The sequence below is a fragment of the Cadophora gregata genome, assembly GCF_030347475.1.
Source record: "Cadophora gregata isolate MNR1 chromosome Unknown scaffold_7, whole genome shotgun sequence".
Lineage (NCBI taxonomy): Eukaryota > Fungi > Ascomycota > Leotiomycetes > Helotiales > Ploettnerulaceae > Cadophora > Cadophora gregata.
This window is the reverse complement of record NW_026695930.1, coordinates 1,819,669-1,834,582: the sequence shown is the minus strand read 5'-3', so window position 1 is coordinate 1,834,582 and position 14,914 is coordinate 1,819,669. Positions and strand designations below refer to the sequence as shown.

At 47.8% G+C, this 14,914-nt stretch overlaps 5 protein-coding genes across 5 annotated transcripts; 2 read left to right on the top strand and 3 right to left on the bottom strand.

Annotated features, from left to right (window-relative positions):
• The first annotated feature begins 48 nt into the window (after positions 1–48).
• Positions 49–1,983, top strand: ONS95_013345 (uncharacterized protein). Its single transcript, XM_058506990.1, has 3 exons — positions 49–1,069; positions 1,165–1,395; positions 1,474–1,983. Exons 1-3 carry the CDS (start codon positions 101–103, stop codon positions 1,741–1,743), a joined length of 1,470 nt encoding a protein of 489 aa, XP_058357721.1. The 5' UTR covers positions 49–100; the 3' UTR covers positions 1,744–1,983.
• A 164-nt stretch (positions 1,984–2,147) lies between these two features.
• On the top strand, positions 2,148–5,670 carry ONS95_013344 (uncharacterized protein). The gene is made up of 5 exons (XM_058506989.1): positions 2,148–2,986; positions 3,398–3,485; positions 3,667–4,344; positions 4,446–5,411; positions 5,474–5,670. Exons 1-4 carry the CDS (start codon positions 2,821–2,823, stop codon positions 5,014–5,016), a joined length of 1,503 nt encoding a protein of 500 aa, XP_058357720.1. The 5' UTR covers positions 2,148–2,820; the 3' UTR covers positions 5,017–5,411; positions 5,474–5,670.
• ONS95_013343 (uncharacterized protein) lies at positions 5,017–7,509 on the bottom strand. Its single transcript, XM_058506988.1, has 3 exons — positions 7,394–7,509; positions 6,644–7,342; positions 5,017–6,592 (listed from the first exon to the last, which is right to left on the bottom strand). Exons 2-3 carry the CDS (start codon positions 7,256–7,258, stop codon positions 5,693–5,695), a joined length of 1,515 nt encoding a protein of 504 aa, XP_058357719.1. The 5' UTR covers positions 7,259–7,342; positions 7,394–7,509; the 3' UTR covers positions 5,017–5,692.
• An 872-nt stretch (positions 7,510–8,381) lies between these two features.
• Positions 8,382–11,094, bottom strand: ONS95_013342 (uncharacterized protein). Its single transcript, XM_058506987.1, has 3 exons — positions 10,070–11,094; positions 9,480–9,957; positions 8,382–9,413 (listed from the first exon to the last, which is right to left on the bottom strand). Exons 1-3 carry the CDS (start codon positions 10,235–10,237, stop codon positions 8,551–8,553), a joined length of 1,509 nt encoding a protein of 502 aa, XP_058357718.1. The 5' UTR covers positions 10,238–11,094; the 3' UTR covers positions 8,382–8,550.
• A 1,533-nt stretch (positions 11,095–12,627) lies between these two features.
• On the bottom strand, positions 12,628–12,966 carry ONS95_013341 (uncharacterized protein; the record flags this gene model as incomplete). Its single annotated transcript, XM_058506986.1, has 1 exon — positions 12,628–12,966. One exon carries the CDS (start codon positions 12,964–12,966, stop codon positions 12,628–12,630), a length of 339 nt encoding a protein of 112 aa, XP_058357717.1.
• Between the last annotated feature and the right edge of the window lie 1,948 nt (positions 12,967–14,914).

Sequence of the window (14,914 nt, the reverse complement as noted above, 5' to 3'; positions counted from 1 at the left end):
AAGAAATCTGCATTGCAGCTCATCCAAAACTCCGAGCTCGCAAGCTTCACAACAATTTTCCCCCTTCCCTCACAACACCACAAATACGACATAACCCACGATGTCCACCACATTCCGCCTCACCTTCCTCTACCCACCATCGCTCTTCCGCCCTTGTTCCACACGCACATTCGCTTCTTCAACACGGAAAATACATTCTCGAGCGAGACCGCGAGCGCGAGTACGAATACCCCAGTTAAGATGTCTGTTTAGTGAGCGCTGTTTCAGTTTGGGTTCGAGTTTTGGGGGTAGGACAAGAGCTGGGGCTAGGGTTGGGACTGGAATTGCGAATACAAATGGAAATGGAAATGGAAGTGGATCAGTCTTGGGACTAAGGCGGAATTTCTCCACGACACAGAGGAGGGGCGAGAGGGTCTTGAAAAGGCATGGGAAAGCGGTTGAGCCATTAGTGGCGGAAGAGCAGAGAGAGAAGGAGATTTTGGATGGGGCGAAAACTCCAAAGCCAGAGGAGAGGACAAGTACGGATGGCAAGGGGATGGGGGGCGTGACAGAAGGAAGTGCGAAGGAAGTGGAGGAAGAAAATCCGAAAGAGAAGGACGTTGCGAAAGAACCTTCTTCTGCAGCGCCATTATCAGAGGAGACACAAGCTGCTGCGAAAATACCTGGTGATGAGGGAGCTAGGATCGTGGTTGCAACTGCAACTGGAACGAATACTGGGAATGAACAATCTGGAAATGGGAAACAAGAAACAGCCACACCTACAAACCCCTCCACTTCCTCTACCGCCACTACTGCCTCAACAACGGCTACCCCTGCCAATCCTCTCGAAACTGTCCTCCATATGCCACCGCCAGAAACAGCAGAGGAGGAAAATGCCTCGAAACCACCGCACTTGCAAACACCGCCTTATGTCCATCATTTTGATACTTATACCCTGGTGCAGCAAGTTGAGGCGGGTGGTTTCACGAATGATCAGGCGATTACTAGTATGAAGGCTGTGAGGGGGTTGCTTGCGCTGAATTTGGATGTTGCGAAGAAGGGGTTGGTTAGTAAGAGTGATGTTGAGAACGTACGTTTCTTTCTCTACGTCCAAAGCCCTTTTTTTCGCAGGAAAAATGCTGTGCAATTGGATAGAGATCGATTGCTAATAGCGTGCGAAAATAGGAAACATACCTCTTCCGCGCCGCATGCTCAGAACTCAAAACCGAGATCCAAAATACACGCAAGAAGAACGAGGAAACCATGCGTAGGGAACGGACATTGTTACAACATGAAGTGGATATCTTGAATCAGAAACTCAGCCAGGAGTTATTGACCCTGAAGGATGATCTAAAGGGCATGTTTGATGATAGGAAAATGAGCGTTAGGATGGAACAGAGAACTATGGAGAGTAAAGTACGTTCTTTCTTTCCCTCCCACCACTTCCTACTTTTCCATACTCAATAAAATCATGTATTAACCCACTCCCAACAGATCCAAGAACTCAACTACAAAATCACCGTCCTGCTCAACAGCGACAGCAAATCGGAAATCGAAGGCCTCCGCTGGGTCTTAACCCGTCGCTCCGTTATGGGCATCCTCTTCATGGCGTTTATGGTTCTTACGTCGTTGAGATATGCGAGTTATAAGAGTCATGAAGATGAGATTCGTGCGAAGAAGAAGGAGGAAGTCATTAAGGTGGAAGCGGCTATGGGGGGTGACATGGATGCTAAGAGCGCGGCAGAGATTTTGGCTGCTAATTGATGATGAGGATGGGGTTGAGGGTAGGAGGTGTTTGACAGTTGTCAGTTGGAGCTTGAGAGACGGATGGTTGATTGAGAGAAAATTGTCCCCGGGCAAAACAAACTTCTCGAGAAGGCAAGCGATTGCCCCTCTAGCGCTTCGGAGCCAAGGCAGTAGCCGAGGACAGATCTACCTTGAAAGTAAATAGAACTAGAGATACCCCTACAGTTTGTACTCCTGAACATATAAAAGTCCCACATGAATGTACAGCTCGTCCGATAGAATGACTAAAGTAGGTGGTAAAGACTGGAATAACCACCATCACGTGGAGTTGCAGGACCACTGACAGCTGTGACGTCCAGAGCCCCCGCTAGTCCCAATCCAGACATGTGATTCCTCATCTCACTCATGCATCTCCATCTCATCACAGCTCAATCCTACTCCTGTCCGTAAGGTCAGGATCACACATTTCTTGTGCTACTCTTCGTACAGGAATCGGAAAGTGAATGTGATTCCGCCAGTTGGGATCGATTACGGTTCCATAGCTGCATGCTGTATGCTGCAAGGCACACACTTTCACCAAACCTGGACCGACCCAGGATCCTCGAATCAGCAACACCACTCGCCTCAACAGCAACCTAACGAAAATTTGCAAGCCGTCTTTCGCAACTCATCATAAGCGTACGACACTGAAGTCCACAGCCGGGAGAAATCATAGCTGTATCTCTCTCTAGCACCTACTCACCAGCCAAGCCACCCCACCCTGAACGAACGGGAGCTCAGACATTCTCGCTAAAGCGCTGAGCTGGTGTTTGGAATCATTCACATTGGAAGAGCTGGCCAGATCGAATCGGTTACTTCCATTGCCAGTGGTACAGCATTTCAATCTCCAGGGTGGGATCTCGTCGATCTTTCCGAGAGTTGCAAGCTTACCTACCCACCACCACATGAGCTACGAATTGAAAGCTGGGAATTGGGTTCCGCCTTTGATTGGCGTTTGAATTTGGGTTGCAGTTGTCTATTTACCTGCTTACTTGTTAGTTCTTTATACTCAAGTTGCAAGGGTTGATTGGATTGAATTGCTGAGCAGAGACGAAAATGAGCGAGTCCAGCTTTTGGAAGAGGGGTGTGGGACGCCTCCGGGGAAATTCAAATTCCAAATCTAAACCTGATGCAGATGTCGGGAATAATGGGCTTGGAGATGGAGGTGGTACGGCGACGACGTTCCGATTTGTGGAGGGTGGGACGGGGAAAGATGGAATTGGTATGTACTGAGGTTTCTATTCTTATTTGCTGCCTATTCCTCTTGTGTGGTTATGTATCATCATATCGGTCTGGGTGGTCAGCATTTTTGTACGGATGTATGACAGGTGCGAGATTCGTTGATGGTGTGCTAAGGAGCGCCTTCGCTTCTGATTTCTTGCTAGGCTGGACTTGTCTGCGGATAATTCCATGTCATCTACACTCTTGCCTTTTGTCACCGTTTCTTTTCATCTGCAAACTTCTTATTTCCTACCCTCTTTTTGGTCTATCGCTCTTTTGTGGTAAATTAGAAATACGTTTTACTATTGGATTCTCGGCAAAGTCTTCATCATCATACTTTCTATGCTGCTGTCATTGCTTTCCATTCCGAACGATTCTTGTGGAAGAACTCTCAAGCTGATGCCTCGGAAAGGAAAGAGTAAAAGCTCGGAAGTTGGACAAGAGGACTCGGATTTGACGCCTAAGCAACGACGGCGTGCGCAGGTTCGGAAAGCTCAGATGTTCGTGTTCCCGCCCTTTCTCTTTCTCCCATCCCATGCCATCGGGACTTCTGCTGGCGATCCTTTGTCACCCTACATATAGGTTTCCATGATCCATCCTTCCAATCCAAATGCCAAGGATAGCACATCTCATCTTACACACAACAGATGTAATAAGGGTAGACACTAACAGCCAGCATAGCGAGCATCGTCAACGCAAAGAGAATCACATCAAGCACCTAGAGCAAGAAGTCATCGACCTACGCGAGAAAATAGCTCAAGCAGAAACACAATCTGTGCTCTTCAAGCACGAAAACATTGCCATTAAAACGACCCTTCAAGACAGTAGAATCACTATACCTTCTCCAGCTCCAGCTACTTCGTCTCCAAATAACTGTACCGACATACAAATACCGGATAACCAATTCCAATTCGACTTTAACAGCCAATCGCAAAGCCTATCCAACACTCCTGAAAAAGTCCAAAATCAACATTCAGATTTTGAGAGCAACATGTTAAGCGGCACAGACGAATTCTTCAACCTCCTCTCCCCTAACTCCCTCGCATGGCTAACAAACACCACTCTCGTACGCACGACTTTCGACCCCTTCCTCGACGACGAATGTCTACAGATAAGTCCCGCTGGCACTTTTCCGATGTCTATCGATACCGGTCCTGGTATCCACAGTAGTCAAGATATCAATAATATCTCGCTGCCTTCGCCTGATATGTTCAATTCTGAGATGTGGAAACCGGCGGTTTTACAGCACCAGGAGAGGGAGAAGGCGCAGATGAATGGAAGGGTGGATGGAATTGCTGGCACTGGGACGATGTCACCGGAGGAGGAGATGGAGATGATGGCAATTAATTTCATCCTTGCGTTCGTCTCCCATCCAACCTCTCTATATCTTTCCTCTCTATTCTCCATTACAACTCTAGGTATCTGTCTATCATTCCACTAACCCTGTTCTCTCCAATCAGCCTCGAACACCCCTGCCGCACACACTTCTCACCCCCCTCCGCCGTTCCCTACGATCCCTCTTCCGCAGCAACAGGCCACGAGTTAATGGCAACGACACACCTCTTCTCGCACGCCTCATCCTTCACCCACCCAAATCCGCATCCACATACTCACCCTCCCCGCACCTTATCCCCACAGTTACACGCGCACTCGTACTCACAAGGCCTCCAAACCGAGAGCATTCCAGCTGGAAACCTCCACCAAACAATCGAAGCTCCCATCCCAGGCAGCACATGGCGCGTCCCACCCCTGGATTTAAAGGGTCTATATGAAATGAGCGAGTCTATGCCAAAGGAGAACTGGGAGATCACGCCTGTGCAGGCGTGGTTTCTATTGGTGGGTCGGTATGGGTGGGAGAGGTTGGTTGGGAAGGGGAGGAATGGGAGTGGGAGTGAGAGTGAGAGCCCGATTGATGAGGTGAAGAGGGGCCTTGCGGAGTTGGTTTCGTGTTTGGGGTTTGGGAGTGTGATGGATGAGGTTGAGTTTTGGGGGGTTGTGGGGGAGGTTTTGGGGGAGGGATGGGAGGAGTGAGGGGGTGAGAGTGCCGAGTGGGTGTGAATATATTTTTCATATCAGCCAGAGGTTGCAACTTAACTGGGTTCTTTCACGTATATAAATGTTGGCCACGGGCTTCGGGAGACTGGACTGTATCCCTGTAGACTGGACTGTATCCCTGTAGCAGAGATAGATTCTGGCATATGAGGCAAAACGCTCAATATTATCACCAGAATCTTGATCAATCAAGTCAGAGGATGAAGATAACCATCGCATGGGGTGAGGGGAGTTTGGTGACTTTGAAGCTCGTTAGGGGATACCGGAACTAAGCTGAAGCTCAAAGCTTCGGACACGCCACGCTCTAAGGGGTTTGGAGATTGGTTTTTGAGGTAATATTTGTTGACAGGTGGAATTGAGACTGGGCCCCATTTGTATGTCTCTGTCCATTTATTTACCTTTTCAACAAATCTTTCCTAACTTGTTTGACGATTAGGTTGAGCTGAGGTTCTACCAAGAATAGGCAGCTTTCCGGCATATGTATCGTATATTCTTCCATCCCTTACACCTCGCTTGTCCTTTGAACCGACATGCCAATGCGGTTTACAGCGAGAAATGATACATCAAATAAGTAAACAAGCTCAAAGGAGGATATCAGTATTAAGTTGGAGCCATCATCCTTGTAATACATCCATTATTGTCGTGTTCACACTTTCTATAGCCCCTGAGCCGACACCTTCAACCTCTCCTCAGTAATCAACAACTGTTCTGGGAACCATTCTTGCCACCCGTAACATGACTTCGGATCAATGTCTTCAAGCACCATCTGAGCAACAGCAATACCACTTCTCCAGGCATGCACCATCCCCTCTCCATTGAATCCAGCAGCAATCCACTCCGAGCCGAGCGACTTTTGATGCAACTTGCGTCCTGTCAACGACGAGGGAACTTTTCCAACAAAAGGTAGACTGTCACGCGTGAACCCCATGTTCCCCGTCCACATAGATTTGATGGGCTTGCTGTCTTCTTCGCCCCATTTATCTTCAGCAAACGCAGCTCTCAAAATACCAGAAAGATGAACCTTGGTGTAGAAATCAAAATCGCAGGTATCTGTCGCGACTCCCACATCCTCGACACCTCCTCCAGAACCCTGTGCGAAACCGCCTCCCATCATGAGCTCGCTTCCAGTACAAAGTGGACTCGTAGCAGGGTAGCGGGGAAGGAGTTGAGTCAGGTAGTCAAATCCTCTAGCATATATGAATGACCACGAGCGGTGAGACTGGTCGGGAAAAGATTTGCCTGGAGCTTGAGCAGACATGTGGCCTCTGAGGGGCACGATGTGGCCCCGTAATCCTGGGATGAGGTGCACGGCGTGAGCATTTGTACAATGAATCACATGCGTTGCTTTGATGTTTCCCCGTGGAGTTACAATGGTAAATTTCGAGTTTTCGTGGTCGGGTGGGAGAATTGTGTTCACAGGCGTTTGGCTTTCTAACCATATGTTGGACCCGTATGACTGCAAGAGCCGTTCGAAAATACCGGCAACAAGCTTGTAGGGCCATACAGCCCCTGCTGGATATGTAATGGCACCACATATGTCTGGAAGAAGAAATCTCTAAATCCATAATCAGTGTCTCAATTGAAGCATTCATTTTATGTCACTGACCTTGCGAGCATCCTCTGCCTCGTAGAGTCGATGATCTCGTGATTCGAGTGGCATGTCAGCTCTGAACAATTCCAAAGCTGCCTTCGCTTCCAGAAATCGGGTCGAGTCAAAGAAAGCGAACACAGATTCGACAGTCCGAAGTTGTGTCTCCTCTGTCAAGTTTTCCTTTCGAGCAGTTTCTAGAAGCAGAGGAAGGTGGCCCAATCTGAAGCGAGTAATTTTTGCTGCAATATCTTTCCCTAAGATTTCAGCAATACTGGCGTACACGTCGAAACCAGCTTCATTGATATGACCTCCATTCCTTCCCGTTGCTCCACTGCAGATATCTCGAGCATCAAGAATTGCAATTTTGGGTGTTGTTGTATCAGCCTTGGTCAGGAGTTCTCGAGCCACTGATGCTGCTGTGATTCCTGATCCGATGATCACAATTTCGACTTCCTTCTGGAGAGTTTTTGAGTGAACATTGGATATTGGTGAGGGATCTTCGAGCCAAAATGGGTTGGCCGTCCTTGTATTGTCTGGAACTCCGGGGTCTGAGTTTATGCGACTGGTCGCAGCTTGTCGTTGCTCATCTGTCACGCCAGGAGCGTTGAGAACATCATCTACGAGTCCCATGGCGGATTCAAAGTTCTCAAGAGACTAAAATAAGTAGTAGTAGTAGTAGTCACACCTTTTTTTCCTCGGATGATGCAGTACAATCTGCTTCAGGGATCAGCATAATACAGTCAAATTAAGAATGGGAAGAGATACCTATATCTTGGTAATGTAGAAGTATTTCTTCGGAGCATAAACTGGTGAGGAAGACACCGCGGTCTACCACCAGCCACTGACTTGTGAAGCCTAAAGTGATGTAGCATGATGGGAGGCCCTTTTAGGAATGTGCATCCGAGCCGAGCCCTACAGTAGCACATTCATAGCATCACCCCCGCACTTCAGACCTCGTGGATACCATCCCCTACGCTACATCCTGAAGAAAAGGTGGGGGTACGAAGGGTCAAAATGTGACATATTCTGTTACTCTTCACTCGCATTTATGGAATCATTGAATATCTTGAATCTCATGATAAATTACGCTAGAGGTAATCCTATCCCCTTAACTGCCATTCGGAACACAGGGCACTTTCTGTAGGTAGGGTCCAAAGTTAGTGTACGTGCCCTGAAGTATACCTAGGTAGGTAGGCAACCACCAGAATATTAGCGCCTCGCTTCAGTGCTGTGCCCTGTAAAAGTGTGTATTTATGGCAGTTAAGGAGATGATAGCCTTATCTGCAAGCCCCCAAACGTTAAAGGTTGAGTCAAATTTGTTGAAGCATTCATACTTTAAATTTAGGAAATCTCTCCACTCGTTCATCTGAACATTGTCTTCACCTGCAAGGTTGCGCAGCATCGACTTCGTCAAATGCGAGCTTCGTTTACTACTATCGCACTTAGTGTTATCACGGTAAGAAAATTCCGCTCACGTTTCTATTGTCGACAATATGAATCGCCCGTTGAATCCGTCGATTCTATTCCCCCTGCTTCCCCAGGACTGTGATCTGTACGGAGGTACGCAGTCACATTCATCTGGGGAATTACTGCTTTTATTCCTAGCGCTTTGTTTATCTTGACGTCCTGCCGAAATAGTCTCAAGAATTTCCATTGCAGCTTCAACAAATCTTCATCATGCTACTCCAACCGCGCAGCGTTTGCACCGTCGATGTCACTTTTCAATATCTCAACAAACTTGATTGCTAATCAGGCAGGAAAAGGCATCCTTCAAGTCATATCATAATATATTCATCTCATCGTGCTATGTTCGTCTGTAAGTGGCTATATACAAAGAAAAGAAAATTGGCTTTTGTCTGCCCGGCACGACAAATCCTCATCCACGCCTCTTAACATCCAAGGGCTAAACAACCTAAGCGAGTCTAGAATGCAGCACTGATAATGAAACTGGCATCATTGTTGAAAGAATTTGGATTGTCCCAATCATGAACGCCGCCATTGCTTGCAATATACCCAGTGTTGAAATAATGTCTGAAGTATCTCGTTGGGAAGCTGAACGAGCGGATTGAGCTTCCTTGTCCATTGAGGCCAGCTTGGGGACAGAAGGTAGCATCCTCTCCAAAGAGCTTGCTGCCATCGTTGGCGTTGACCTGGAGAGCGAAGCCGGAGTGACGAATGAAGCTACCAGCAGTATCGGAGGACTCGAAGGAGTAGCATCCGCTGTTGGCGATACCGGTACGTACGATCCAGTTGGCGCTTGCCTTGACGGCGGCGGTGCTGGAGGAGGAGACGACTTGGGTGTTGACTGTTGCGCCGCTGTGGGCGAGAGAGCGGTCGGTGAAGCCAGGGGTGGTGAGATGGAAGGAGATTGTGGATCCGACAGTGACAGCTGGGCCGCTGATGAGGGATGTAGTAGCGTATCCGGCGGCGACGATATTAGCTTGGACGGAGTTCTCAGTGGCATCAGAGGGGTATCCGGAGGTCATGACACCTTCGTAGAATGTGCCCTGGGCACCGTTGCTGTTGTCACCTCCAATACCGAGGATGATGGCACCTTCCAAGCTCATGGGGTTGTAGCCGCCTACGGTTGGACGAGCGCCGGTCCAGTAAGTGGAGAGGCCTCCTGAGGCTCCATTGCCGCCGCGAATGGCCCATTGATTGGGTGACCCTTTGACGATGGCGGTAACGAAGCGGGAGGTGATGGTTGGGTCGCCTGGATTGTTCTTTGTGCCTTGGCCGGAGAAGAGACCATTCTCTAGATCAGCCATGACCCATGGACCGCTTCCTGTGAGTATTGTCAGCATTGTTCGAGTTTTCTGAATTTCGGCTGTAAAAGAGGGAGTTCACTGACCTGCACCAGATCCCCAAAAAGTGCTGGTGCCATAGTAAATAGCTTCCATATGACCATTTCCAGTATCTGTGCTGCTGACCTCAGCATTACCATAGTCGAAGCAGCAAGCATCGTTGTAGTGGGTTCCATCAAGCACAGCGTACATGCCCTCTGGCTGATTGCCAGTAGCGGTTCCAGAGACAGCATTATTTCTGTATCCAGTGCCAGGGGAAACGAAGACACCATAGGCTTTCTTGCCATTCAAGGTCACTGGGGCACCGACTGCGCTAGCCAGATTGTCATTGCCACCAACATCTGGTCCACTGAAGGCTCCGCGTGGTGCTTGAGTGAGGTGATTGTTGCGGCCAGACTGGTCGTAAATGATGGTGATGAGGCAGGTTGTGCTGGCACAGAAAGAGTCTTGTGCCGCCGCGTTGGCTACACCACCGGCAGATACGGGGGAGATATTAGTTGTGGCGTTGTCGGAACCTCGTTTTACCTGTACGACGTCACTTTTTGATACAAGTCAAGGATACTAGGGTCTTGAGAATCTGAGATGCTGATTACAGAAAAAGAAAAGACAGCGTGATAATTTGGAGAAGTAGACTGACCTGGTACAGGGGACCGGTATATGCATTGTACAAAGCACGTGTGGTGCCATGCGCAGCCACGCAGGGTGTTCCGCCGGATTGATAGATATCACATGGCCCAGCGTGGACAAGTGAGCCACTGACAAGAAGGCTGAGGGCAAAAGCCTCGAGGCTTGGTTTGGAGAACATATTTGGACTTTTCTGAAAAGATGTCGTTGAGGTAATGAGGAACTTGAAGGGCGTGGAGAAGATGCATTTCAAGAGAGGAAAATCGCAGGTACTTATACTTCAGATGCCTTGATCATTCTTGCAGATCTTCATCATTTTGGATCACGAAGTCTGCTTTTGGGACTTACCGCTATGAAAGGTGGAAAGTGAGTTAGTTCCATTGCCGCCAGCAGCACTGGTGTTCGCGAGATGCGACGATGCTACAGCAGGACCCCGAGGGCTGTTGCCAGATTGAGAAGGCGTGAAAGAAAGGTTGGTTAAGCATACTCAAGCATCCTCAAGCATTGACAAGCATTCTCAAGCATTTCTCCACCTCGTCACCCCGCAAGACCCCCATACCCCGCCTTCTCCACATAACACTATTTTAGAGGAAGAATTAGTATTGGTGGGAACATGGCGAGCTTTGAAGGGTGCCCTTCTAGCGTTCGTGATTTCTCAAGCGACGTGTACTGATTGGTGCGCGAATATTTTGCTATCGGTACTTCCTAAGAAAGCGGCAAATCCTCTAGACCACATGCACACGATCGTCATTGAAGCGTCACGAATTGGTTGGTGCGCGTAGAAACTCCTCAGGTAGCAGACATCCGTCGGAGATGACAAGTTTAAATTTGTAGACTGCATGTTCCTTATATCCAGATGCGGAGTCTGGTTGGCACGGATGGATGTTCACTTGGATGGTTCCCCGGATCAGCAAAGTAAACATCTCGTTTTCGAGGCAAGGGCAACGTGGCGCCGGGAGATCTCCTGACAGCAGCTGATCAGCTTCAAGGACTTTACCAAAGCCTCGGCACTGGGGCGGATAGACAGCGGCATTAGTCGTTCACATATCTCCCATCCATTGAGACTTAGCGAGCTCATTATACATAGACATCAAACAGAAAGCCGCTGTTCAGAGGTACCCAGCACTCATTTAAAGGAAAGTAGGCGGGAGATCACCAGCGGATCACCGAATTCCCCAGGTATTCAAATCAGAGACCGTAACCGGATATTGCCGATCAATTTCCGTATTGACAACTTCGCGTCTGCCAAAGTAAGTTGCCGCTCGCCCAAAAAGTAAAAAAAAAAAGCTCGAAAACATGATCCCTGGCGATCCTTTTAGTATTGAGAGCTATCCAGCTGCACCCAAAGTCGTTCAAGTGAGATTCTCTGTACTCGCGCTTTTGCTAATGTTTCAGATTCCACTTCAAGCCTCTTGCAATCTGCCTTCCTCGAGTCATGCTCGCGTTCCTCATCTGGGTTGGCTCTCTCGTCGGTCCTCGTTGACAGCTTTGCATGCTTAAGTGATACCCTACGGGGGTTTTTTTACAGACACTGTCTGTACTTCCTACAGATATTGTCTGTAAACAGGCCTTTTGGACGGATTTTCTATCTGTATTTTAGTTAATTATCTGCATTTTTCTCAGCTAGATTCTCTGATTCTGATTGATTTTTAGAGATTTAGAGTGAAAATACAGACATTATCTGTATTTTAAGAGTTTTCTGACTAATAAAGCTAATTTCTCCTCTCCTATTTCCTCCCCCTTATTTCCTTTTCTTCCCTTCCTATCTTCTACTCTCTCTCTCTCTCTCCCTCTAAGGTAAGTCTCCCTCTAATCTAAGGTAGGTCTCTTTCTAAGGTAGGTCTCCTTCTAAGGTAAGTCTCCCTCTAATCTAAGGTAGGTCTCCTTCTAAGGTAGGTCTCCTTCTAAGGTAGGTCTCCTTCCAAGGTAAGTCTCCTTCTAAGGTAGGTCTCCCTCCCTCCCAAGGTAGGTCTCCCTCCCTCCTAAGAAAGGTCTCCCTCCCTCCTAAGGAAGGTCTCCCTCCCTCCTAAGGTAGGTCTCCTCCTAAGGTCTCCCTCTCTTCTAAGGTAGGTCTCCCTCCTAAGATAGGTCTTCCTTCCGAGTGTTCCGGAGGTAGGTAGTAAAAGGTCTGTGTTTAACTTTATATCGAAACATAAAAAGTCCGAGTTACTTAAACTCTTCCTACCTGTGAAATACGCTAATTTATCTGTATTTTTTAATGAAATTGTAGCAGACATTATCTGAATTTTGTCTGTATTTTACTATATTTTACTACTACTAGGAATGCAGACAAAATACAGACAATTTACAGACGTTGTCTGCATGAAAAACCCCGTAGGGATAGTGACCCCACGACGCTACGCTTTGAGATGTTTATCCTCCATTTTGACTAGTATAGACGGTCCTAGCCCATACCAAGGACCGGTTCATTCCTTGGACGGAGCCAAAGTTTAGGATCAAGCTTGTCAAGGAGGATTTCCATCAGCTGCGCAGATTTGTAGTTGTATGCTGCAGCTATATTTGTTGTTGTATACTCCCCGGATGACATTTAATGTCTCGAAGATTCTGGGACTACAATTGGAGCGGCTCTTGTTTGTTCGCGAAAATGATAGAACGCTGTCCCGTGAACAATGTAACCTCAATAGACTCGCATATGAGAATAATGCTGGCAGTCTCGAAGCCAAAGAGTTCAAAGCCACCATCGCCAGAATATGCTAAATCCTCACACGACAAGTGAGCGGCCGCATTTTCTGGGGGCGAAGTCTTTCGTCGATCTTCACCTTTAGCAGCAATTGAGTAGATGGTGCAAATGTACATGTCCCAAGGTAAGTGCAAAGAAGCGAGAGTAGTTTGAGTAGCTGCTGTATCCGCTTGATGAATATAGGCTTTAAGACTCCACCAAGTAATCATTTCAAGGGAAGCACTGACACCAAGCGCTTAGATGGGCAAGTTGAAGGTGGCGATCCAAAACAACTGTACCTGCACCCGCTCAAGTCATAATTGCAAGCGATGTGTCTTTCAAATCTTTCTGGTGATCATTAGTAAAGTCCCGACCAGATACCACCCTTTCGGAACTCTTTAAAAAGCAAATAATCTATCTTGTCAGTCCCCAGGTTCAGTTTTCTTGTTGCGAGTACGGATGGTTGTGATTGTTTCCATGTAACCTGGAGAGACCTTTGTGGACGTATGAGTGGATACATGGTGCTGCGGTCAAGTAGTCGACCAATAACGCTCGGCATAGAGTTCTCGCTCATTATCCTTGTATCTTAGAGGATTCCAAAGATCCGGGACCGAATTTGTGAACTTGTCAGGTGGGAGCTTGGGGTCAGGAGCGAAGACCTGCGATAAAATCGTCTGCTTCCGGGAGAAAATCACAATGTCTCTTGTGACAGTAATCTGTTGGATTGTCCAAACTCTTGTCCAAGATTTTTTGGGGTATTGCTGCAGTCCCTTCCAGATACAGTCGCGTTCTTTGAGTTGCACGGAGCTGTAGTTATCCGGCTCAGCCATGAGTGAGGGGTTGGAGAGCTTAGAACATGCTTAAGTTAAACCATCCAACGCACCTTACTACATCAAAAAGCACCCTGCGTTCTGCGATATCGGCTCATGAAATGGACCTGACGACATCGCTCACAATCGCTATTCTGATTGATGCAGGCACCAGAGGTAGCAACGGAAGCTGTGAAGTTTCAGTCTCGAGAGACGGCTTGATAAATTCAGTCTGATGGATGAGGGTCGATCTATCAGTTTCATGCTCTTGAAGGGATTCTTTGGTCCCCATCTTTACAATAAAACAAGTTATATGAGATGCGACTTTGTTGACGGTAAAGGTCTCGAAAATACACGTGAGCTGAGTCCGAAGCCCAGGGTAGATCTTCAACAGCCAGATCCGAGAACGACTTTTTCAGGACAGGTTTATCTGTGTACCAGGACATCCTCAGGAACGCTTCTGTTGTTTTTGGCATTTTGTCGGTTTAGGTACCCGGTGTTGAGGGAGTCATGCTCGCAACTCGGTCAGAAGGTGGATTTGATGACGGTGGTGGCTGTGCGGCTGTGCCTATTGAGGCTTACGCCTCTCACGCGACACCACATTCTATCACCGACGCTGCTCAAATATAGCGAAGCATAAAATCTAGCGAGATTGTCACCGAACAGTAATATGGGAATTAGAAATAATTGGAGTCCTGATCTCTTTCGATTTAAACAAGCAGGACTGTAAGGCGGAAGAGCAATGACAGGAAACAGCTGTGGAAGGCTCTTTAAGCGAGGTCAACAGTGCAAGGGTGCGGAGGCCTGGTGATACCGAGCCCTTACGCGGGCCGGTCCTCAAACACTGGGATTTTTACTTGTCTGGGAATTTAATAACTCCAGGCATCCAGGTATTCCATATTGCAAAAGTGCCCCATAAACTGTCGATCTTTCTTTTGTGCTGTGAAAATTTACTGAGAAGCTTGAGGAAGCTGCAGTATGCAGTTTTTTTGCGCTGCCCTTTCCTTCTCTCTGAAATCATGAGTTTGCGACTCATCATAGTGAAAAGCATGGTTACCTTCAAGGCTGCTCTGCATGTCGTGAAACAGCCTCATGCAGGGCCCTCGGTGAGGCAAAGGCTTGTCTTGCTATTGGTCTGACACTTTGGCTATTTGATGCAGATGCACGTGGCACTAAACAATATTCGTTTTTCGACGCCACCAAAAGCGTCGCAGCGTCTCAACTTCAGCTGGCAAAAGTGCACGTTTGTGCACAAAGCTGGAGAGGCTTTTATAAATCCTGACAGGCCCCGCGTTTACTTCCTACAGCCTTGCTGCACCTTGTCATATCGTTTTCATGGTTGTCGGAGCAGAACAGTCCTTGAGTTTAT